The 25589-nt window shown below is 28.0% G+C and overlaps 2 protein-coding genes across 2 annotated transcripts; one reads left to right on the forward strand and one right to left on the reverse strand.

Moving 5' to 3' along the window:
- Positions 1-4667: 4667 nt before the first annotated feature.
- On the reverse strand, positions 4668-9489 carry LOC111279827 (protein ACCELERATED CELL DEATH 6-like). Its single transcript, XM_022866881.2, has 3 exons — positions 8778-9489; positions 7972-8504; positions 4668-5427 (listed from the first exon to the last, which is right to left on the reverse strand). Exons 1-3 carry the CDS (start codon positions 9487-9489, stop codon positions 4873-4875), a joined length of 1800 nt encoding a protein of 599 aa, XP_022722616.2. The 3' UTR covers positions 4668-4872.
- A 10429-nt stretch (positions 9490-19918) lies between these two features.
- Positions 19919-25201, forward strand: LOC111279442 (protein ACCELERATED CELL DEATH 6-like). Its single transcript, XM_089756339.1, has 4 exons — positions 19919-20567; positions 23226-23752; positions 24437-24941; positions 25173-25201. The coding sequence occupies exons 1-4, from the start codon at positions 19919-19921 to the stop codon at positions 25199-25201; spliced, it is 1710 nt and encodes a 569-aa protein (XP_089612465.1).
- The last annotated feature ends 388 nt before the right edge of the window (positions 25202-25589 follow it).

Raw genomic sequence — 25589 nt, forward strand, 5'->3', positions numbered from 1 at the left:
TACCATCTTTTGGACGAGCGTGTGGGGTACAATAACCTTCCATATACGTAATCAAACTTTCGAACCTTGTTTTGAAATGCAAACCAAAATTTATTCTTTTAGAGATTCTTAGTCAAGCTTAGGACATCCTTAAAGGGATAGATTCATTAGGTTGCCAATCACACTTAACAAAGATATTGGTGACGACTCCCTAAAATCCATATCTAACTATAGGTCTATGGATCTATATATTATGACACTCTCTATTTGTATAGTTTTCCTTAGATCATGTGAATCATGTTGAAAGAATAGTATTTGTTTTTAACATGTAACAATAATATTTACTAAAAAATTTAAAGTTTAATTTAGATAATTCGTACAGACACTTTTAAAAAAATAGCATCTAGTAAGTTTCACTACCAAAAAATTGATTTTTACCTACAAAATTTTCCTTCAATAATAGCATGTTTTTTGTTAGTAATAGTATTATTGATGAAATTTTTCATCAATAATAAATAAGTTGGTAATACTATTCCATCGATAATGTGCAAAATCCATAAATAATTATCAATGGAATTATCCGTTGGTAAATTCCGTTGGTAATAATTTTGTTGATAATTAGGTAATAATCCGTCGATAAAATCCATTGGTAATATTTATTTTTCAACTATATTTAATATATTTTATTTATAATTTTTTTCATTTTATTTTAGTTTTTTAATTTATTTTTAAAGTAATTACATGAATACTAAATATATATAAATAGAAAAAAATAAATAAACAAAATACTCCATTTTATTTATAAAAGAATGTACAATATTTTATAAAATTGTTTATGAATTCTATTAAATAAAAATACAAAAAATACATATATATTACAAATTCTATACAAATAGTTGGTAATATACGTAAGTCATATAAATAAATACTTTCAATATACAATAATAAAAATACCTACAAAATAAATAAAAAAGGTTAAATTATAAAGAAAATAGGAACTTGTTAGTGAAATAATGAGAAAAGCAAAAAGAATTGCAGAGAATATGGCTAAAAATCAACGACCAGTGGAGAGAACATCACTGCGAAAACTGGTCCTTTATTACTGATACACCATGTTTGTAGGTAGTAGACTAATGCTGAGAGCACAACTCCCCGTAACAAATACCATTATGAGCAAAATCTTGCAGAGAATCAACTATGCAAGCTACTAGCCTTGTCACATTCAATTTCTCTTTTCTTTTTTTAAGTAAACATGAGCTATTCATTAAACAAATAAATGAAAAAACACAGAATGTGCAATAAAAACACATCCAGAAATGCAACTAATAAGCTCTGAAATATAACAAGGAAAATCTTATGATTTATGAGACAAGATTATATTGCCTACAGGGGATACAAAGATTTCAATAGCAACACTTTAGAATTGAAAAAAAAAAAATTTCGAAAGATTATATATATGAGTTTAAAAAGAGGTTGTACTCTCTTGTATGAGTATAAGAACCATTAAATGCGTGAGAGTAACTATAGTATCAATACCGCTTGTAAGAATATGGCTTTTGCAAATTTTCACTCGAAATAAATTGCCACACAATTTTCCTCATCAAGCAAAGATTACAGAACCACCACAACTGAAGTTGCCAAAGACCAATAAAAATGGTCGGCCATCTGATGTGATCTGATCCTCTAAATTGCCTTAATACAAAGGCTACAATGTTTCCAAGTTACATGACAATTTTCTCTGAAAATAAGAACAAAGAAACCTATATGATCCCAGTAGTAAATTCTTGTCCCATGAAAACTAAATTTAATGTTTACTGCATCAAATTAAGGCCAATAAAAATCCTCAATCAAAGATTATCAATTCCTAATAGTTAACAGCATTTTCAAAGGGGGCCTAACAAAAGTGTGGCAATCATGTGACGGTATCCCTTTCCAATCATTGTGCTTTACCACTTTAATCTTTATTCGATCAATTAACTTCATCATTACAAAATAGATACCTTTGCATTTAGGTTATACCGTTGCAATTTTAGTCTAGCTAGCTATGTCCTCAATTTGGGAACCAACTTTTAAAAGGTTGCTCAAATGACTTAACTTTTGATAAACTGTAACAATTAAGGTTCTAACTGTAACAAAACTGTAATGCCGAATCAGATAATGATGTATCCTACTTGGCATCGTAATTGGCAATATTAATAGCCATCTTTGCACTGTTAGTTAATTTAACGGCGTGTGTAACTTACGCTTCAAAATCTGTTAAAAAAAATTCTGAACTGCGAGATTCCTCCTTTTTTTTTTATTTTGTTTATTTTGTTTGTAACAAGTCTGAACTGCGAGATTCCTCCTTTTTTTTAATCATTCTACAGCCAAAGTTTCATGCTTTTCCCGCCCATGAACTGAACACATGGATCAAACATAAGCTTTAAATGTAAACAGTGGGTGCCAAGATTGATAGTGCCTTAAACTCTCCCTATAAATTTTATGCAAGAAGAGCATGAACTAAATACATGACCCCGACCAAGATGAAGTCCCAAGTTTTTACTAGGAAAATGCCACAAATAGAAAGAAAAGAAGAGGACGAGCGGAACATAACAAGGACAAAGTTTTTAAGTTTCTCCTCGGGTTTTGAAAGGCACTAGCTTTCTGAAAAAGAAGAAACCTTTTTTATTATACCAGTCAAGGAGCGCCCGCTACAACATGAACCCAAGCCCCTGTGCTGTAAAAAAGGAAATCACCATTGGAGCTGTTGACAACAAACAGAGCTTTTGCCTTTCACGTGAGGACAGATGTGGAAGGAGAGAACCATGTGGTTTCTTTTCAATCAAAAGCAAAATGAAACTCCATCTGATTCCCAGCTTATCCTTTTTAATGACCCACTCAAGAAAGTTAACGACTTCCAAAGTTTCACGTAAAGAAAAGAAAACCAGCTTTTAAACTTACCCAAGAACCATTTATTTTAGTTACAGCCTCCCTTTTTTTTTTTTTTTTGATGGAACCGAATCCTCAATCATGTTTGTGAACTTTTTTTTTTTATGTTTTATTAAAAAAAAGAAAAAAAAAAACTTAGAAAGGAGAACGTTCCTATATGTATAGGATATAATAACCATTTATGTCTTGTACTTCACGTGAAGAAACACATAGAAAATAAGGAATGACATTATGAAATGCTTGAGATGGGATCAAGGAAATCACCTTTTTGGTTCTGAAGTTTATTTTGCTTCTTTTTCGCTGTACAGCCTTTCCTCGTTCTCTCTTTATTTTTTTTGGTTGTAGGGTTCTCCTTTTATAATTTTCCTTCACTTTTGTGTTTCCGTAAACTTTTTCTTTCCTCATTTTTTTTTACCCTTTTTTTTCTTTCCTTTCCAGCCCCCATTTCTTTTTCTCCTCCTCCTCATTTTAAAACTAGCCACCCTTCCACGTTCCTTTTCTCTTCCTTCCCCTCCTTTTGTAAAGAAGAAAGCCCCTCAAAATATCTTTGAAAGATTGAATATAAGCCCTTGGATCAAATCTCAACCAAGAGTCAATTTCTTTTTTTTTTCAAAGATTAATCTTTAGCCATTAGATCAAGATTCAATATAAAATTTACTAGTCCACATTATTTACTGCAAATATTAGATTTTTATAGCCTTTAAACTACATGAAAATATTATTTTACCTTTAGTACAAAGTTTCAGTATTTGGGCCATTTTTTTATAAATAAATATTCCCATACTCATTTTGAGATTTTAAAGCACTACAAATTATGAAATATTATAAAATTGAGATCTAAAAATTTAAATGAAAATCTGAGCTCGAAAAGATCAAATTATGAAAATATCCTTAAAAGTTATTTTCGTATTTTCACACCTCTCAATGTATTACTTGTGATTTTGAATGTATAAAAAATTATCAAATATTATGAAATTAAGATATGAAAAGTTTTATGAAAACTGACATTGGGAACGTTAAATTATCAAAATACTCCTAAAAGTCATTTTGGTAATTTTGTACTTCCCCAAATGCAATAAAAAATTTTTAGTGCTTTAAAAAAATCATTAATTTTAACTTTAAATCACGTTGATTCTAATTAGGTTGTAAATTTTGAAAATTGAATTCGTTTCTATTCATTTTGACTAAATTGTACAATTTTAACTTTATTTGACTAATTTTAACACTATTAACTAAATTTGACCAAATTTGATTAGAATTGATTTTGAAGTTTACTTGCTTAATTTATTCTTTATTTTTTATGTATCCATATGAAAAAGTATCATCCATATAAATTTCATGCGAAAAAGTTTGACAATAATCATATGAGTCTCTTTTTTTTTTGTTTATTACATATTTAAATATTGATATATTTTATGAACTCTTAAAAGGACTTTTTTACGGGTTTTAAATAGACTTTGTTTGAATTTCTAAATGAGCTAAGTCGTGGGTTGGGCCTTTTATGAGTTGTAAATGAGCCTAAGTCAATCATATTAAAAATTTTTCAAAAAAAATTCGGTGTCTGTAAACTCCAAATTAAGACCTCGATATAAATGGCCTGTGGAATTACATACTAAAAGCTTTAGCAACATTGGGTGTTCAAAATTTGAAAGAGAATATGAAAAGAGTCCAAAGAAAACAAGATGGACGGACTATTATATAAAGGACGGATATATAATGGACGAGAAAAAAATATTTATTGCCAAAAATTAAACTTTCATGAAACATTAATAGCTTAGAAACCAGGGGGCAGAAAGCAATTTGTAACTAGTTTTAACTTGAGTAAAAACCATATCGAATCCTTGAATTACTGCCCCCTTTATTTCATAATTCATATGTAGCAATAGAAATGAAACAGTCGCCTTTATATTTTAATTAATTTTATGGCAGTAGCAGGCTTGCAGTTAGGAGTACGTATGGTGTCCTTCATTGGATAAAGTACTTATAAATGGCAGAAGCAATGAGCAAACCGGGAAAGAAGGTAAGGCCAAGGGAACATGTGGCGATAGCAAACCCCATGGAAGATTGTAACACTGCGTAACTGCCTGTGCTGAAAGCAATCACCATTGCTATGATCGCAGAAAAAGTTAAGACATCTGCCAGACCAATCACCTGAAATCGGAGATTAACTAGACTCCACCTCAGGAACACCAAGACAAAATGAAGCAGGACCGCTAAAAGAGAGGAAACAAATGCAAGGGTATCTGTAATAATGAAGGCTTTAAAAGCTGGGTCACGACTCAAGGTTGCATCCCCTTGCTCATCACTCTTGTATCCACCAGGTACGGTGAATGCCGCGGCGAATGTTACGGTTGCTACTAGCGCTGCCACCACTAAATGGGTCTCTCGGTTTTTTTCCACGAATTTGGTGAAGGAGTCATCATCATCGTCCTTTACCCTTTTTCTGAAGTTTCGGTGAACCGCTAACCCTTCCACTTCTGCATTATCACCAATGTCATTCAACAATTGGCGAATGTGTTTCTGCAACGATAATCGTCGATTTAAGGAATGATTAGCATTTATTAGTCAATGAGTAAAATTCACGGGTACTTCACAATTTTTATAAATATATCATTTTCATTCATGACATAAAAGATATATATCTTTTTTTTAAAAAAAATCACTATCCATCGTTTTGTCAATCAACAATTAAAAAATTAAAAAAATGTTCATGCAAACATTGTGATTTAAATACAAACACGTGACAGGATCCACACGTGGGCCACATGCAAGTTTTAAACTTATTAAGTGAGATTCATCTCACTCACACCTACTTCACAAGTCATTGAAACATGTCATATCTATGCACCGAATAAAGATTTAGATGAAATTTTGTACGTAAAATTCATGGAATTTTTAATTAAAATTGATTAAATAAAATTAAAATTTAAAATGTTTTGTTACGTATATTAAACATGTAAAATTTGAAAAAAAATTTAATAAATTTTAATTTATACTTTTAAATGGACATTTTTAGTAAAAATATTGATATTATTGAATAAGTACAAATTAAATTTAAATTATAAATAATTTTTTTAATAATTTTTTTACATATTATTAATCTTCACATTAAACTTAATCAATTTATTGGTTTGAATTTTCTATTAAAATTTTTATTAAATTATTTTTAAAAAAACTTTACAAACTTCACCTAAAAATTTTTATATAAATTTTCTCCGTCCTAGGGGGTAGACAAGTGATACTTGTATACATATTTTGATTGATTGTTGACTAACAAAAGATAAATCATAAACTTTTCTAAAAAGTTATTCATGGAAAAGCTTTTTTTTTTTTTTGGTCATGCATCAAAGTGATATATATATCATAGAAGTTCATGAACTACTAGTGAATTTTACTTATCCATATATTGGTGATTCAGTTTTTAAACTAGATAAACAAAGTTAAAAGCCTTTGTTGTAACATTTTCTCATTTTTTAACTTTATTTTTACACAATCTTTTTATTAAATATTTATTTCATTATCTATTAGTATAATATTTGTATCTAATGTGACATCCCAATAATTAAAATTTAAGACTTCATTTTAAAAGTTTCGAATTAAGATTTTGAGATGGGCAGAGTGAGATTTATGATATGAGAAAGTCACCTTTTATTAGGATAATAATAGTTCAGATCAAATTTAATTTGATTTTTTAAAATAATGTATAATATTATAAATTTTTAAAGTTTGATTTAAATTCTAATTGACTTTTATTTATAATCGATCTGATTACAATCAAATAAGAAAAAATTGATTCCAATTGAATCAAACATTATGGCTTTGAATTAATTTTTAATTTTTTTGGTTTTTTTTCTCATCCTTACCTTTCATTATATATTCCATTTTGCCCTTTTTTGCAATGATTTCTTTTTGGTATTTCATATCCTAATTTTGATTATTTATTATTATTTAAATTATTAATTTATTACTATGATTGAATTGATAAATATTGTCATTAATTCTTCTGTCTATGAAAATCAATTAAATGAAAAGAAAATCAAGAGAAATTATTACTATATTTTAAATTACTATATGTTTCTCTCATTTTGTTTTGCATTAATTTCTTCTTTATATTTCATTTCCTAATTTTGAGTATATATTATTAAATTACTTATTTATTATTATTGTTTTTTTTTACTATGGTATTTATTATTATGGTTGAATTGATTCTAAAAAATTTATTGAAATAATAAATTTATATTCTTTCTTCTATACAAGAAAATTAAACTAAATGAAAAGAAAATCTAGAAAAGTTAGATTAACTTAATTTAATTTTCTTTAATTTTTTGTAATTTTTATGAAACTGTTTATCCCTAAAATGATAAAAAAGAGAAAATATAAAATGAAAATATTTACAAAAAATAGATAAATGAAAAGAAATTTTAAAAAATGAAAATGAAAATGGAAAAAATCTTACGGGACCCTTTCAAGATATTGTATAGATTTGTAAAGGAAACAATAAATTAGGAATTTATTTAAGTAGACACATGCATGTTATTGTTAATTTTCTAAACTTTGCTTATAGTAGTTAGTTTAATATTTTCTTATCAATATTTGAAAACTTTGCTTATGGCAGTCCACTTTTAAAGACTAATAAAATGTAAAATTATGTAGTTAATCTCAAATTTTTATCCATCTTTTCTTTTTTAATACCCAAAAAAATCTAAAATCATTTTTTAACATATAAAGACTTAAAATTTTTTTTATAGAATAAATAGTTCTCGTTATACTTCAAATTCGATTCCAATATTTTCAAAAGTCACTTTTCAATCATGATATTTGTAAAGCTATAACGCTTTGGTCCTTTTATCAGTCTTAAATCATTTCAGACGTTAAATATCTACTGGCATCATGTGCCTTTACACTTGACATCAGTTGGATGTACGAAATTGATGACTTGAATTTTTTTAGAAAAAGAAAAAGAAAATATTAAATACGTCAAAATCAATAATTATTTTGTGAAGTTGAAAAAAAAAAATTGAAAAGGAGAGAATATTAAAAATTAAGCAGTGTAAAGCTTTATACCTTTGTTGCGATTTGGTCGGCCAATTGCCAGGACTTCCATCCTCTTACTTGAAGTTCACGATATTTAAGAATAGAAAAAAAAGAAACCCAGCCATGGAGCTGACGAGCAGGCCCCGCGAAGTAGATAAGGATAGGCGTGTACCCATTAGCATCCTTTTCATGAAAAAGATTTCTATTTGTGAAATCATTAATCCTGTAATCAACTAAGAATCTCTTAAGTTTTTTGGGAGATACTGCAACGACAGCAAAGTGAAGAAAATTCCAGCCTCTTTTGTCCACCATTCCGCAGCAACCTGGACAATTGGAGATAATTTCTTCCATTATCCCTTGCTCGCCTTGCCAAGCTGCCATATGAAGAGCCGACATCCCTCTCTCTTTATCACTTATATAAGCATCAGATGCATCGTTTTCCAATAAAATTTTGGCAATTGAACGTGCACCGAAATGCGCAGCATAGTGGAGTGGAGTCCGCCCATTGTCATCGGTTTGTTTGGTTAGTTGCATTTTTGCCTCTATTAGTTTCCTTACTGTCTCTGTCATTACCAAAACACAACAAAAAGATCAAAAAGTTTAACAGCAGCAGTAGATGTGAATTTATTTAATTTTGAAAAATGAATGACAAAGACCATGCATTTGTTTTGTTTTATTTTCCTTGTTTGGCCAGGGGAAGAAAGAGAACATGCATCATTTAGAATTATGAGGAAGATTATCCCATTGGCAGAAAAAGCAACGAGAACAGCCATTGAGTTAATTATCCCAAAACAACAACAACAACAATAACACAAAATAATGAGCTGATCACTTACTTTCATCTCCGGCCAGGACTGCTGCATGCAAAGCTGTTTTACCATTGGGGCCGCCATAAACCGTTGATTTGCAATTATCTAATATCTCAGCAACCAAACCGTGATATCCTCCCTTGGCAGCTAAGTAGAGTGGAGTCTCACCGCTTGTATTAGCAGACAACGCAAAATCAGGATCTACTTTGACCAATAGTTGCAACACATCAAGGTGACCATGTCGAGCGGCCTCATGGAAAGCAGTATTTTCTTCCTTATCCCTCATTCTCAGCATCTGCCTCGTCCTGGTTGCTTCCAACCCTCTCTCCGTGTCTTCCTGTTGCACTACATTGTCCCGTTCAATGAGGAATTTGACCATGTCAGAATGCCCATGTCTCGCTGCAATGTGCAATGGGATTTCCATGTTGGCATTGGGTTGCAGTAGCAGTGATGGCCACTTGTCGACAAGTTGCTCCACAAAGTTATTGGAGAACTCTCTTTCAAATAACCTTTTCTGAAAACACAGAAACCTTTTGACTACCTTTCGTTCTCCAGTTATGGAGTAAATATGAAGCACACTGTTTTGGCTTCCGTCAACCAGGCAATGAAGACCACCTTGGTACTTATTAAATAGTTCCACGTCGCCATCCACCGCAGCTTTGAACAAATCATGGTCCATGTAGGTGATAGCCTCCACTTCAGAGGGAATGGATGAGCTAATTGAGGGATTCAGCTGCATCATTATAATTAATTTGACTAATATTTAAGGCTCTCTTATTCGAAGTAATTAAGCCAACGCTGGCAGTCTCAGTATTTTCCGGAACCAAATCATGGACTCCTCTTGCCTTTTTATATATCTTCATCATTCTTTACTCTCATTTCATTCATTGTGCCTTGGTTATCACTCTAATCTTTACTCGATCAATAAACTTCAATCTTACAAAAGAGAATACCTTTGCATTTATTCGTTAGTACGGACACAATCATTTTCTCTTGAGTTAAATACTTTATTCTAGTAATCTTTATTCCATGAATTACCTAGACGATTAGGTTATATCATATACTATCTAGCTTGTATAGTTCTCCATAGATCATGTAAATTATATTGAGAGAATAGTATTTTTTTTTAACGCGTAACAATATTGTTTATAAAAAATAATTTAAAATTTAATTCAAATAATTTATACAATTATTTTTAAAAAATAATATTTAATAAATTTATGGTTCGAATTCCAACTGCAACCCTTTCTCTTATCCAATATTACTTACCAAACATGTTTTATGTTGTCAAAATTTAACAAAACAAAATAAACAAAGACAGAACTTTTGAAAAAAAAAAAACAAAAACAATTTTAAACGGTCCAATAATTTTCCAATTATACAAGATTTTCCTTGACCATAAATGTTATTTTTAGTAATACTATATTAACTATTTTTCCTTATCAAGTAGCTAGCTAGGTAGCATAGCATGCATTCAATTGGCCATGGTTTTCAAAGCTCAATTTGTTATTTTACTTTATATACATATATTTGTTTGTTTGATGATGTTGTGCATCTATATAAAAAAATTGCCATTGATTACTCTATGGATACCACATAAGCAAAATTTAGACCTATTCTTATTGCATGAATTGAGCTTCTAAGATATATTTCATCTATTATCTATATATAAAAGTATGACCTCCAACAATGCTAAAAGTGATTAATTTAAATACTCCTATAAATGTTTAAAATAACAAATTTATCTTTAAATATATAACTTTTGCTAATTTATTTAAATTTAATTTAAATCAATTAAAATTAAAATAGAGTTTATGTGAGATTAAATTTTTTTAAAATTTTAAAATTTTAATTTCAAAAATATTAAAAATGATTGACTTAAAGTACCCTTAGTAATTTCTTTTATAAATTTAAATGAATATTTTATTATTAGACTTATTTTTTATAATTAAACTCAAAATGTGCTAAAAATGATTAAAATACCCTTAATAAAATTTAATTCCAAAAGTCTTAAAAGTAATTAATTAAAATGCCCTTACTAATTTTTCTTTTTATAAATTTTAATATAAATGAATTTTTTTTGTTATTAGACTCTTTTTTTTTTTTATAATTAGACTCATATTAAAAACAAAATATGATTTTTATATCAAACAAAAGTACAAATATAAGGGGATTAAAACTTATTAGTGTGCATAGCAATAATGTATGAAATTTGTTTCATTATTGTTGTAAAAACAATTGGACATGTAGATTATGTTAATAAATAAATTCATTAAAGATAATCATAATTAAGTCATTGAAGTAGCTTTTTCTATTTTTTTTTCTTTTCAATTTGTTGTTTAATTGATTTGCTAACTATATATATATGTTAATAATTTTATTATTTGTAAGTTTTATGAGTTGAACATTTTATCATTGATAACATAATTAAATATTTTTAATCCATTGAAATAATTCTATGATATATATCATTATAGTTTAGCCTAACCTCTATAATTAATTTCTCTTTTGTATTTTTTTCTTTAGAATTTTATAATTGTTATTTCTAAGCATAAAAATTAATATCAAATCAAATGTAAATCAATAGCACACCCTCTCTACACCAACAATTAGCCGTATGTGATTAATTGAATAGTTCAATTTAACTTCCCACTTGTAGAATTAAGAGATTCAAGAGGTGATGGAACTATCAGTTGCTAAGAACCAAATTACCATAAGAATTGTTTACCTTAACTACTTCTAAGAATTTGAAGTATAACAACATCATAAATAGGTTGTACAATCTATATGCCCGTGTCAAGAAAATTTTGTTTGTTTGTGTATATATATAATATACATATATATATATATTAAAAGTTGTATGATTGTAATAGTAATATGTTATAAAAAAAATAAATGTGCTAGTTAGAAAGTAGAAACTCATTGCAAAGATATGAATGTGAAATGTGAGAAATGTCAAGCGACTTGAAGTTAATTTCCCGATAAGTTTTTATCAGGGTTTGGCGGTTTGCCGACAACTAGCTCATATGAATTTATATTTATTTTTAGTTTTTTTTTTCATTTTTCTACTAAATAGTTATATTTTTTAATTATTTTGTTTTCTCCCCTCTACTTTGGCTTATAGTAGTTTTCGCTACATATGTGTTAGCGTGAATTCTTTAATACCTGAATGTCACCACCAAAAAGTTTTTAATTTAATGTATCTAAAAAAATTTAATTTATATACATGTTCTAGGAATATTAAAACAATGAGAAAAAAAATATTGAAATGATATAATCTATTTCTTACGCAACCCAAAATACCTTTACTTGTAGGATACGTCTTGTCGTCTTAGAAATAATTATGGAATGATTTATAATTTTTGAATGACTAATTGATTAAAATGAATTTAAAAACCAAATCAAGATCAATAATAGTATTTTAAATTGAGAGTAATTTATACTTGATGATTATAATAATCAAACATAATGTGTATTAACTTGTTTGGGAGAAATGAAAAAGAAAAGATTTTGAAATTAGTGTAATAATGGTAATGAAATCCATTTGATATTATATATACCAAAATTAATTTTAATTTTTTAATCTTCTATTAATTATTTTAAAATTATATATATATATATATAACATAGTTTAAATGGTTGAGTAAATAAATAGGTCATAGGTTAAAAAATTAACAATCAAAAAAAATTTTTTTTCACAATGTAGTTTAAGGGTTGAATATTTACAATTGCAAAAGTGGTGACAAAATTATTCTATGATGGTGGAACTTAAAGTTTTATTATCTTTAATATGAATTTAATTGGAAGTGATTTAAGGTAAATAATAAAGTATAAATGTAATTAATTTATTAAAAGATACATGATAATTTTTTAAAATTGTTTACATGTCAATTATATTAGCCATCCACATTGAATAATTTTTATTTTTATCAAAAGTTTTGGCTTTTATATATTTATATAAGATTATATAAGATAATATATATACATATGAAACATGTGCGCACGTGTGTATGTATATATATATATATATATATATATAGCATAACTTAAATGATAGAGTAAATAAATAGGTCATAGGTTAAAAAATTGGCAATTGAATTTTTTTTTTACACAAATATAATTTAAGAGTTGAATATTTATAATTGGAAAAGAAAGTGACAAAATTATTCTATGATGATGGCAATTAAAGTTTTATTGCCTTTAATATGAATTTAATTAAAAGTGATTTAAGGTAAATAATAAAATATAAATGTGATTTATTTATTAAAAGATATATGACAACTTTTTAAAATTGTTCACATGTCAATTATATAGGTTAGATAATTTCCTTTTTGGTCAAAGGTTTTGACTTGTATATATTTATATAAGATAGAAGATGTGTGTTTGATTTAATTTTTTATTGAATTTATCTAATTAAATTTTAATTAATTAATTTAATTATTTAATAATATAATACTTGATTATCATTATAATTTTTTGTATATTTATAATTTCAAAATATAGCATAAATTTAAGAAAAAAAATTAATCCTTTCAGCGTTGAAATCGGGGAATTTAACAACTTCTTTGTCGGATCTGTTGATGTAATGAACCATAATCATTAAAATATATTTACTATAAAGTCTATATATCTACCGTATTTTAATGCAATGGTATTATTATATTATGGTAGGTACATGTCATTATCTCCGATATTGAAGTCTAGTCTATCATATTGAAGTCTATACATCTATCATATTTTAATGCAATGTTATTATCGTATTGTATATGTCGTTGTCTTCAATATATATCTATCGTGTTGAAGTCTATATATCTACCATATTTTAATGCATATGGTTTTATTAAAATAGGGTCGGTATATGTTCTCTTTAATATATATCTATCATATAAATATGGTAGTCTGATAGATATATATTGACTTAAGAACTACTATTATCATCTCATTTAATAATTGAAATTAAATCCGTCTATTTGTATATTTATGTATAAAATATAAAAATTATCATATTAAATTTATATTGACATAATAAATTCAAAACATTTTTTTTTAATTTTTATCTATCCACAATCAGCTTTCACTGAATTTTAAATCTATTGCTTTCATATATTTTTTTGTTCATATAATTTTTATGTCGTATTTAAAATTTTTAAGTCTAATTGAAATATATGAATTTGAAATATTTTTAAAAGGTTATTTTTTAAGGTTGCAAACATAAAATTTTGCTTTTATATTGATGTAAAGTTGTAGAAATCCGACTTAATTTATGAACATTGTTTACTTTGACTTAGTTTTATGGTTTTATTTCATAAAAATTATTTTACAAATAAATATATATATCATATAGTTAGTACAAAAAAATGAAAGATTAGTGATAGTTTTGTAGTAGCGTTTCATTTACAAATGTTTCTAACTTATGTGCTTTTATAGAACTTAAGGTGTTTATTATCAAAACGCTACTAAATATTTAAATAGCGGTGTTGTTACTTACAAACGCCATTAAAAAAAAAAAGTAGCGGTGTTTATTGACTAAAACGCTTTGAATAATCCTTTCTAAAAAATTGGAGTGATTATTGAAGGCATTTTTTTTGCAAAAAATGCCTTGAATAATCCCCTTATAAAAAATGGATAAAGAATTATTGAAGGCGTTTTCTACAAAAAAACACTTTCAATAATTCCCCTAAAAAATTGTAAAGGATTATTGAAGGTATTCTTTTTATCAAAAACGTCTTCAATAAATCTCCTTGTCAATAAATCTACAAAAAATGGAGTAGTATTATCGGTTGGAGTATATGGTCATTAATCATAAGGTTGTAAGTTTGATCCCTCCCTTCAGCATTTTTTGGATTTTTTACACCTTCAATAACTGCCCCCAATTTTTTAAGGAATTATTGAAGGCGTTTCTGGCAATAATCCTTCAAAAAACCTAAAAAATGCTGAAGAGAGGAATCAAACCTACAATTTTATGATTAATGACCGTATGCTCTAACTAACAATGCTACTCTATTTTGGACAGATTCATTGACAAGAAGATTTATTGAAGGTGTTTTTGATCAAAAATGCTTTCAATAGTCCTCTACAATTTTTTAGAGAAATTCTCAAAGGCGTTTCTGGTAGAAAACGCCAACAATAATCTCTTTTATTTTTTATGAGCAGATTATTCAAGATATTTTTTTACCTGAAACGCCTTTAATAATCCCTTATAAAAAATTGGAGGAGATTATTGAATGCGTTTTTTTTGCATGAAACACTTTTAATAATCCCCTCACAAAAAATGAAGAGGATTATTGAAGGTATTTTTTTTTACAAAAAATGCCTTCGATAATCCCCTCAAAAAAATTGTAGGGAAATTATTGAAAGCATTTTTAGCCAAAAATGTCATCAATAATCTCCTCTAAAAAATTGGAAGGGATTATTAAAGGCATTTTTGATCTAAAATGGCTTCAATAATCTCCTTATCAAAATTCAAGAAGATTATTGAATGCGTTTTTTACCTGAAAATGCCTTTAATAATCCCCTCTAAAATATTTAAGGGGATTATTGAAGGCGTTTTTGCTCCTTATCAACATTTAAGAGGATTATTGAAAGCATTTTCTTGCCTATATGATATTTGTTGATACTTGTTGGCACTTTTTTGAACCTTGTTTGAGCCATATTTTATGACTAATCAGCTGTCTTATAAGAAGTTTATGCTTTCCATATATCTTTGCTGGTGTAACTTAAAGCACAAACTGATATTTTACCTTTCATTTTTCTTGTTAGAACCTGATCTGCTATCATTTTCATTTTCACTCCAACCAAACAGCTTTTAATTTTCAGTTTTCTTAATTGAATCTTGTTACAATTTTAGGTTTCTACACTCTTTTTGAATGTTCTTTAAGGTTTTCATAACAAAATTTACAAATTCTCATGATTTTCTTTTCAAATTCTGTAAAATTCAGGTTGAACTCAAATATGGTTTCAAAACTGCACACCTAACCTATCTTTAGTCTTTTGATAAAAAATCAGTGAATTCTAGCTTGATTTACTTCAAAATTTTTTTCCTAGATTCCTAGTTCAAAAGGCTATAATCTAGTAAAAAGTCACCCTCAAATTCCATTTGTACAAGTATAGTTAATTCTTCAAATTTAAGGTTGAATCTAGAAGGCAGAATGATCCATGCATGAGAACTTGATGAATGATGATCCTCTCTCCTTCTAGGTGTTCGATTTGATTCTTTCATACTTTACATTCTTACTTTTACATGTTTACTCGTTATTTTTTCATTGATTGCATTTATTTTCATGAATTCATTTGGTGTTTGGATAGATTTAGTTGTTAATGCTATGTTTTTCTCTGTTTTGAGTATCACTTGAATTGCTAGTTCATTAAGCTGGTTTTTCTTTATTTTGCTGCCATTTTCTTGTTGAATTTTGTAGCAAACTTGATAGATGAATTGTTTCTTAGCTCATTTCCAGTTCATTTTCATTATAAGCTTCTAGACCTAATTTTTTCTTTCATCAACTCAGTGAGTTTCGATTGAATTTCACTTTATATTTTAGTTGTTTCTAGTTAATTATTGTATTTTCTTGCACTTTTTGTTCTTCAAATTAGTTTTCCTTTTGGTTGCTTAATTGATCTTTTCAATTCCAGTTTATGATCACTTGCTTTAGCATCAATTAGATGTAGATCAATTAATTCACATTTGGTTACAAGTTAGTTGTTAGTTGCAATTTTGTGTTCTTTTATTACATTGTGCCATTTTTCTGCAACTTTTGCTTTTCAAATTGATTTCTCATGATTTTTTTTGTAGATCTTTGAAATTCCAGCTTGTTTTGAAGAAAATTTAAAGGAACAAAAATGAAAATTCAGATTTAATAGACTAGTTTTGAGATGTATTCTATTTCAATTATATGTGTGTGTCTAGGGTTGGAGTTGGATTTTTTTGAACCAATTGCTTTAAAGTTTGGGCTACTACACTTGTAATGTTGATAACTTATCTGTAGAAGAATTTCCTTTATTTAATGTATCCTAAAGTTGATATGTGTTAAGAAACTCTTACTTATTTATTTGAATGAATATCTAAATGTGGCCAAAGGGTTATTTTATCCCAAAAGTCAAGGAATTTGGGCTTTTTCCATAAATTGGTATGATTGAAGAAGGTTAAAAAAGGATGTTTTGGCTTCAAGCTTTTAATATCGAAACAAGAAATTAAGTTAATTATTTTAGTATGACCCATTATAAAAAATTTAGTTTGAAGGTTCAATCTAATTATTTTGTCGCACCTATAAATCACACTCATCTTGCTATTAACTATTGAGTTTGGGAGTTATATGCAACATGCCCTTTGTATTTATATCTCTTTCAATCAGAAACTTTTTTGTTGATGTCATCCCTTTAAATCTTATTCTTCTTCTACTTTTGTATCATAAAATAGCATGGCTAGCAATATTTTACATGTGTATGCCAATTGGATATGCATTCAGATGTGTTTATGATGGAATAGTAAGTTTTCTTTTCTAGCTTTTTTATAGATATTTATTAAACTGATCTCCTTAATTCCTTCCTAGTTTAAGAATAAAAGAACCATCCTTATTTCAAATATGCCAAGTTTTACTACTGTCCATATTTTATGATGCTCTATGCTCTGCTCATATGTTAATATGAGATAACTAGCTAAGAAGTTAGCAATCATTTAAATTGGCATTTTGCATTTTGGGTGGAAACCATTGTGATGCTTCGATTTGCTATTATGGATTTTATTATGAACCCTTTGCAGTTGAAAGGTGCATACTGTAGACCTATAAACTTGGATTGGTCTTCTATACTTTTTCCAATTACTTTATAATGATTCCATGATACAATTTTTGCTGCTGCTAAGTCTAAAAAAGCATTGATCTCTGTAGACACAGTTGTACCATCAGTTTAAGGTGTAGCATAGTTAATTTATCCATTACACAATTTGCATTTTCCTCTTGAAACTCTATTGTGTGGTCATTTTATTTTGAAGGATTGGTTTATTTCCCTCTTGAAGCATTTAAATCCATTTATTTCTATGAATTTATTTATGAGCTACAAATATGATTTGAAATGGTTTATCTTATAAACTTCATGGAATCAAATAATCTTTATCTTTTTCCAATGCAATCAAACATGAACTTGATTGAGGATCTATCTCTCAGCCTTTCGTATATTCTATTTCCCTTAAATTATATGGCTTTGTATTTCAAGTCTAGCAATTTCATAATGAAATATGCAAAATGGAAGAACTATGATTATGAAAGTCATTTTTGTGAAATGCACTAAGAAAGGGAGTGTACATCCTTTTGCCTTGTGCATTTATCTAGATCATTGGCCAAAAATGTATCTTAGTTTGTTGCTTTGGTTAAATCTATTTCTTTGTTATTTTTGCATGTATGTAATAATGAGATATTGTATATCTTCCTTGATTTTATCTTGCATTACAAATTTTATGGTACTTTTTATAGCTTATCCAGTGACATTTTTCAATCAGGATAGAACATGAAGTTGTGGAAAAGATAAATGAAATGCACTATGATGCATTTCTAACAACACATTTTGAGGTTCCTGGACAAATGTTCTCTTTAGCAATGGAAGCCAATAGGAGAATAGGCATTGTAGGTTCCATTCAAAGCAAGTGTGACTCATTCCATAGAGTCCGTTAATGGGTAAGAGGAAAACAAATGCAAAGTGGAATGTTATTGTATGTACTAAACTGTGTTACATGTATATTGGAACAAATTATGTATTTAGATATTAAAATATTTATAATATTCAATTTATGAATTTAAATTCATTTTTATTTCTTTTAACAATTTTTATTTAGTTATAATAAATATTAAAAGAAAATTAAAAAAAGTAAAATTTTTTATTTAGTGACGTTTGTATTTAAAAATGTCACTAAATGCTGAATTTAGTAACATTTGTATAAGAAAACACTGTTAAATTTAGTGACGTTTTTACTACAAACGCCATTATTTTCAGCATTTTACGGTGCTTTTAAACATAAACGTCGCTAAATTAGCGACATTTTTTTATATAACCATCACCAAAGTAATGGCGTTTTTTTTTTTTTATATAAAAACACCAATAAATTAGTGGCATCTCAAAGATACAAATTAGTGGCATTTTCCAGAAAACATAACGTCATCATTTTTCACGATGCATAAATAGCCAGCACTCTGACTGGCATTTTTCACAAACGTCGTAAATATTTTAGTGGCGTTTATAAGCACTGCTAAATATTTAAAAAATGCCACTAAAAACCTAAACCTTGTAGTGTGTATCTCCACACTTAATAAATATGGGATCGGGGCACACAATAGTGCAATTTAAACAAAGGTGATTGAAATGAGAGCAATGAATGAGGATATAAAAGGGAAAGAGGATTCCATGATTTGCTTTAGAAAAATTAATTGTGTGCTAGCACTTGCCTTGGCTTAGTCGAATAGGAGAGCCTTAATTAGCCAGCCAAATTATTTATCCAAAAAAAAATTAGCAGCCAAATTAATTGTAATGACGTAGTGGGATCCCCCAGTTAGCTCATTCATTCCCTTTCCCTCTGAACAAACTCAGCAAGCAGAGGCTATCACCTACATGGACAGTGATTTGTTCAAAGATGCAGAAAATGGTGACATGGAACTATTGTTAGTAAATTTAAGAAAAACAAAAATAGTAAGAAAGAAGAGAATATGGCTTTGAGGCGTGAATAACACTATCTTAAAGGCAATTATGCCTATAGGATACAACAAAGCCTTAAAACTCTCTAAATTAGAAGTAGTGAAATTGGTTAGGTAGAAAGATCTATTTATAATAAAATGAATAGTCATTAATCAAGCCAATTCAAAAAGTTATAATATTTTGTATAGTCATATTTTATTGTTTAAATAAACTTTATTTAAACAATCATATTTTTCACTGTTTAAACATATTTATTCAGAATTAATAATATTTCGAAATAAATAAAAAATAATAAAAATAAAAAGATTTAAAAATTAAATCTATTTGCCAAACAAACCCAAGTGCCCATCTTTGACTTTTTAAAATTGTCTGACCCACTAGGAAAACTCTCAACAAGTCCAAATGACTTAGCCTACTCCAACACTTAGTTCAATTACTTAAATAATATAAGTAATTTCTTTTAAACCATATATAAGTGATCTTTCTATTCAATGTTAATACACCACATTCTAAACTACCAACAACTATTTGAAAAGTATCAAGGTGATCTTCATTGCCTGGTTGATGGAAGGCAAAACACAGCGCTCCACATTCACTCCAGAACCGGAGGACGCCAGGTAGTCAAAAATGATAAACGGTTTCTGTGTTTTCGGAAAAGGAGATTTGAAAGAGATTTCTCCAGTAACTTTGTCAAGCAACTTGTCGACAAGTGCCCATCACTGCTACTGCAACCCAATGCCAAAGGAGAAATTCCATTGCCCGTAGCAGTTAGACATGGTCATTCTGATATAATCAAATTCCTTATTGAACGCGCCAAAGTATTGGAGCGTGAAGACCTGGAGAAAGCGTTGGAAGCAACCGGGAAGAAGCAGATGCTGGGAATGGCAGATAAGGAGGGAAATACTGCTTTGCATATGGCAGCTGAAAGTGCTAACCATGATGTGGTGCGACAACTGGTGGAGGAATTAGATCCTGACTTTTCATCCTCTGCTAATAAACGCGGTGAGACTCCAATCTACATAGCTGCCAAGGGAAGCAATCCTTCGGTGTCTGAGATATTGAATAATTGCAAATCAATGGAATGTGGCGGCCCTGATGGTAGAACTGCTTTGCATGCAGCAACCATGGTCGGGAAGGAAGGTAAGTGAGCTTATTATTTTGTTAGATCCACTGTTGTTTTGGGTTAATATAATTAAGACTATGATTGACACTTTTACTTTTTTTTTTTTTTAAATTGAATTAAAAATTAGAAATTTAAACATAATAGAAAACCAAAGATAAATATAAAAAAAAAAAACCAAAACAAAAATATCTTTTGAACAAAAATTTTTTAGTCTTTCACTCCTCATTTCACGTCATTAACCAAGTAATTAAACCACTTTTCCACTTGGCAAGGTAAGAAAAAAATAAATTCTTTTTTTATATATATAAATTAAAAAAAAAAAGTTCTTATCTTGATGTGGATATGATAATGTGGCAAAGTTCTTGCCATGTCTTAGGAGCTCGGTCCGTGATCTTTTAACGACTAAAGCAGCAAACAATAATATTTATCTATAATATAAATCTGACATATTTTTGGGTGCAATGTGGCATCTCATGAGCTTTTCTTATGTTCAATAATTAATTTAATTTTTAATTTTTTTTTTTAATTTTGTATGGAATCTATTTGATATTTTTATTTTTTTGTTATTTTAAATTAGATATTTTTGTAAAAAATAACAATAGAGGTGTAGATAAGACATTCATTTTTTTTTCTTTTTTGTTAATTTATTATTAAATTTCATAAGAAAATGAGGTCAAATAGTAACGTCACCTAGTTGTCCACGTGGCAACACTATTCGGCTTTTTTTTGTTAAGTTTTTTAATTTTTAATTAAATAAATTTCGTGAGAAAATAAGTTAATATAGATAAAAATGACAAAATAATCCATTTTTATGGATTTTGACCACTTCAGATCCAATAGGGGTGTTCTTTTTTTAAATTGATATTTGGTTGGGAGAGGATTTATTTTTTCAAAAATCGTGGATTGGAGGCAAGTTTAGTTTTTTTTTTGCCTCGCGATATAAAAAAATATGTTTATTTATTATTTATTTAATTATATATATACATATATTATATTAATAAATTTATTTTTAATATATTAATTTGATACAAATAAAACATTTGTATATAATTAAGATGAAATTATATAAAAAATTATATTTTTATTAACATTATTAATTAAAATTATTAAATTAATTTCAAATCAAATTAGGTCAAATGTATGCATATATATATATAGCTGGTCAAAATCGGGTATACAAAAAAAAAATGATGTCAAGTAAGAGTTAGAGTATGATTAAAATTATTAAAGAGTCGGATCGACGTTAGGTCAATTTTCCAACCCAACCAGCACCATATCTAAATGTAAGGTGTCTATGTGGCACCCCCATTTGTTTTTTTTTTTTTTCTTTGGCTTTTTCTCTAATTTTAGCTTTTTTTCTTATTAATTATCTATTTTAGTATTTCTTAATTATGTTTGGAAAGATAAATGGTTAATAGAGGTCTTCACATGACACCCCCGTTTGGTTTCCTTTTTTTGGCCTTTCATTTTTTGTTTTTTCTAATGAGATAAATTTCGTAAAAAAATGGGTCACCTAGAGATAAGAATGATAAAATAAATTGTATTTGATAGGTTTCGACCCACCTCAATCTAATAGGGACAATTTTTTTCATTTGAAAATTGGGACCAGGTGGGGGTCGGGGCAATTTTTTTCCTTTTGAAATTTAGGATCAAATTGGAGGTAGGTTTGGGGTGTCTTGCTTCGACCTCCTTGAGATATATATATAAAATATATATTTTATTATTTATTTGTTTATTTTTATATTTATATATATGTATTATATTAATCATATTATTATTTAATATTAATTAAATAAAAATTATATTTATATATAATTTATATTAAAAAATAATTATTTTATTTTTTTATACTTGAGACTATCAGGATTTGATCTTTGATCACTAGAAGTATAAGTTCAACACTTTATCAATAGATCATGTAATTGTTGGCAAAAAATAATAGTTTTTTTAAATATTTTACTAAATTAAAATTATTGAATTCATTTAAAGTCAAGCTAGATCAGATGCAATTATAAATATATGTGTAAGATTGGAGTCTGAGTATAAAAAAATAACTCGATACCAGTTCTGAGTTGGAGCCAATTTGAATTATTAAATAATCAAAACAGGTTTAGGCAAGTAAAAAGCAATCTTGACCTAACCCGTTATCATCCCTAAATAGAGGTATCTACATAATACTTAAATCTTACTCCTTTTCCTTCTTCTTTTTTTTTTTGACCCATTCCTTTTTTTTTTTAGTTTTATCTTTCTTTTGTTTTTTTTCTAATTTTTAATTTTAGTATTTCTTAACTACGTTTTAAAAGATAAATTTGAAAATGTGAATTTTGATTTGATTTGTGATATAAGTTATGAGAAAGAAATACACATTGTACACAAATTAATTAATAAATTTTCACTAATCAATATTTTTATTAAAAAATTATAGATGAAACTATATTTACTGATTAAATTCATTATGAACACTATTTATTACAAACAACAAAATTTAACTCGTGTTGTGAGTTTGTATCTAGTAAATATTAATAATTAAAATATATTTTTAACATTAAATGATGAACATAGAAAAATCTCACAAAATATTTCATATATATATATATATATTTCTCTGTGTGTGTATATATATATATATATACACCAGTACGGTTGAACTTTTTCTCTTCGTTTTGTTTTGGTAGAATCAGCGAGGATAATAATAGAGGCAAAAAAGCATTTAACAAAAGAAACTGATGACAAAGGGCGGACTCCACTTCACTATGCCGCGCATTTCGGTTTCCGTTCAATTGCGCAACTGTTGTTAAAAGCCGATCCATCTACTGCTTATATAACTGATAAAGAGAGAGGGACGACGGCTCTTCATATGGCAGCTTGGATTGGCTGCACAGACATAATGGAAGACATTATCTCCTACTGTCCAGGTTGTTGTGAAATTGTGGACAAAAGAGGATGGAATTTTCTTCACTTTGCAGTCGTTTCTTTAAAACCGAGAGAATTAAAGAGATTCTTATTTGATGATAACAATAAGATTAAGGATTTACCAGTTAGAAATCTTATAGATGAAAGGGATATCAAGGGGAACACGCCTTACCATGTCCTGCTTTTTAGGAATTGTTATAGTGCTAAAGATTATGGAAAAGTTATTCGTATTTTTAAACTTCATGGATCCGAAGGACGTTTCCACCCATATTCAAGTCTAGAATCGAAGGTACGACAGCTGGCTCCACCCTACTTTAATTAAGTTTTACATTTCCTATTATATATATATATAATTTTACATTTTATCATTGTCATTATATATTTGATTGGAAATTTTTTTTTTAAATTCTACCTATAAGCAAGTTAAATAGACATTTATTTTTTTTATTTATAGTTTTTCTTTTTAATTGAGACAGTCAGGATTATAAATTTCTTTTTTTTTTACTTGGTTGTGTTCTTACATTAAATATGTTTTTATGTGAATCCAAAATTTAACATAGGTAGTTGATACAGTTATTTTTAAAAATATTCAGAATAGATCTGAAACTTGAATCCTAAAACCTACAATTTCTTTTCCTATTCTTATTTATATATATACTTCAATATATATTTATATATTTATATATTTATATGTTCTGATATAAATAAATAGTTTATTTCATTTGCAGAATCAAATATATCTTCAACAAAATAAAAAATATAATAAATAAGAATATTTTTTTAAAGCAAACAAATTATTTTTATTTAAATATCGAATTAGTAGATTTTTTTATTTAGAACATTGGATTATGCAATGAGAAGGAAGTTTCTATCATTTCATATATCTCACTTTTTCCATCCCAAAATTCTATAGAATGATCAAAATTAATCATTGTTGAAATCAACGCGTAATTATGTGCTGCAAATGGAACAGACTATGGAATTTATGAAAGATACTAATAATGCAGAAGTGGCGGGGAAACCGGTTCACCGCCACTTCCGTAAGATTGTGAAGGAGGTGGAGAAGAAGGATATTGCCGAACACGAAATTGACCAAAAATCTAGGGAGAACCATTTACTGGTGGCAACGCTTGTAGCAACCGTAACATTTGCCGCAGCATTCACAGTACCTGGTGGATACAAGACTAAGCAAGGCACTGCGACCTTGAGTCGTGACTCAGCTTTTCAAGCCTTCATTATAACAGATACCCTGGCATTTGTTTCCTCTCTTTTAGCCATCTTCCTTCACTTTCTCTTTGTGCTTTTCTCTCCGACCAAATTCTATGTCCCAGTTCGTTGGAAAAGTCTGGCGGATTGGTTACCTTTTATGGCAATGGCAGCGATGGTGGTTGCTTTCAGCACAGGCACTTACGCAGTGTTGCAATCTTCCTTGGGGTTTGCTATCGCCACTTGTTTCCTTGGCCTCGTATTCTTCTCCGGTCTGCTCATACCCTTTATTTTACCTTTTTGTTAATTTATCATATTAATTATTTTATTTATTTTCTTACTGACATCGCAGTTCTTAATTATTAAAATAAACTTCCTTCAACTGATATGTTTTATTAGTTAAATTTTACAAATTTTTATCATCTATTTTCTTATTTACCTTAAAGTAAATTGTTCTTAATATTGACTTTTATTGTTCTTATTAAATTAATGTGCTCTGACAGGTACTCATCCTCCCAACTCTAACGCCTGACATCTTATAACACATATACACGTATAACCAACAGTCATTAATGTCTGAAATCATATACTAAGTATTAAATATAAACTCTATATTTATTGCTCCTCTTTTCAATCATTAATGTGCCCATTATTTCTTTTGGATAGTAAGGAAACTCTTTTCTTATAATTATTTTAATTTAATCTTTATTCTATGAATTTCCTTTTGATTATTACATTATACATTTGCATGAGGCCTGCAATTATGAAGTTTCAGATTTTAAGTTTTATTATGTGTGAGTTTAATTATTTAGTTATTTTTTAGATTGTGAATTGATTATTAAATTATTATAACTTAATTATGATATAATAATTAATTAATTAATTATATAAATAAAATACTTAAATTATATTTGTAATAA

This window comes from Durio zibethinus, chromosome 27 (assembly GCF_047325235.1).
Source record: "Durio zibethinus cultivar Kanyao isolate XHJ-2024 chromosome 27, ASM4732523v1, whole genome shotgun sequence".
NCBI lineage: Eukaryota > Viridiplantae > Streptophyta > Magnoliopsida > Malvales > Malvaceae > Durio > Durio zibethinus.

What these genes read in the sequence shown, in the direction of transcription:
- LOC111279827 (XM_022866881.2), bottom strand. Translation starts at nt 9,489, where the DNA reads ATGCAGCTGAATCCCTCAATTAGCTCATCCATTCCCTCTGAAGTGGAG. An exon ending in AGTCCTGGCCGGAGATGAAA is followed by an intron (nt 8,505 to 8,777) that starts GTAAGTGATCAG and finishes TGGTAATGACAG; the next exon opens with AGACAGTAAGGAAACTAATA. An exon ending in CCGACCAAATCGCAACAAAG is followed by an intron (nt 5,428 to 7,971) that starts GTATAAAGCTTT and finishes TTATCGTTGCAG; the next exon opens with AAACACATTCGCCAATTGTT.
- LOC111279442 (XM_089756339.1), top strand. Translation starts at nt 19,919, where the DNA reads ATGTTAATACACCACATTCTAAACTACCAACAACTATTTGAAAAGTAT. An exon ending in AACCATGGTCGGGAAGGAAG is followed by an intron (nt 20,568 to 23,225) that starts GTAAGTGAGCTT and finishes TTGTTTTGGTAG; the next exon opens with AATCAGCGAGGATAATAATA. An exon ending in TGGCCTCGTATTCTTCTCCG is followed by an intron (nt 24,942 to 25,172) that starts GTCTGCTCATAC and finishes GTGCTCTGACAG; the next exon opens with GTACTCATCCTCCCAACTCT.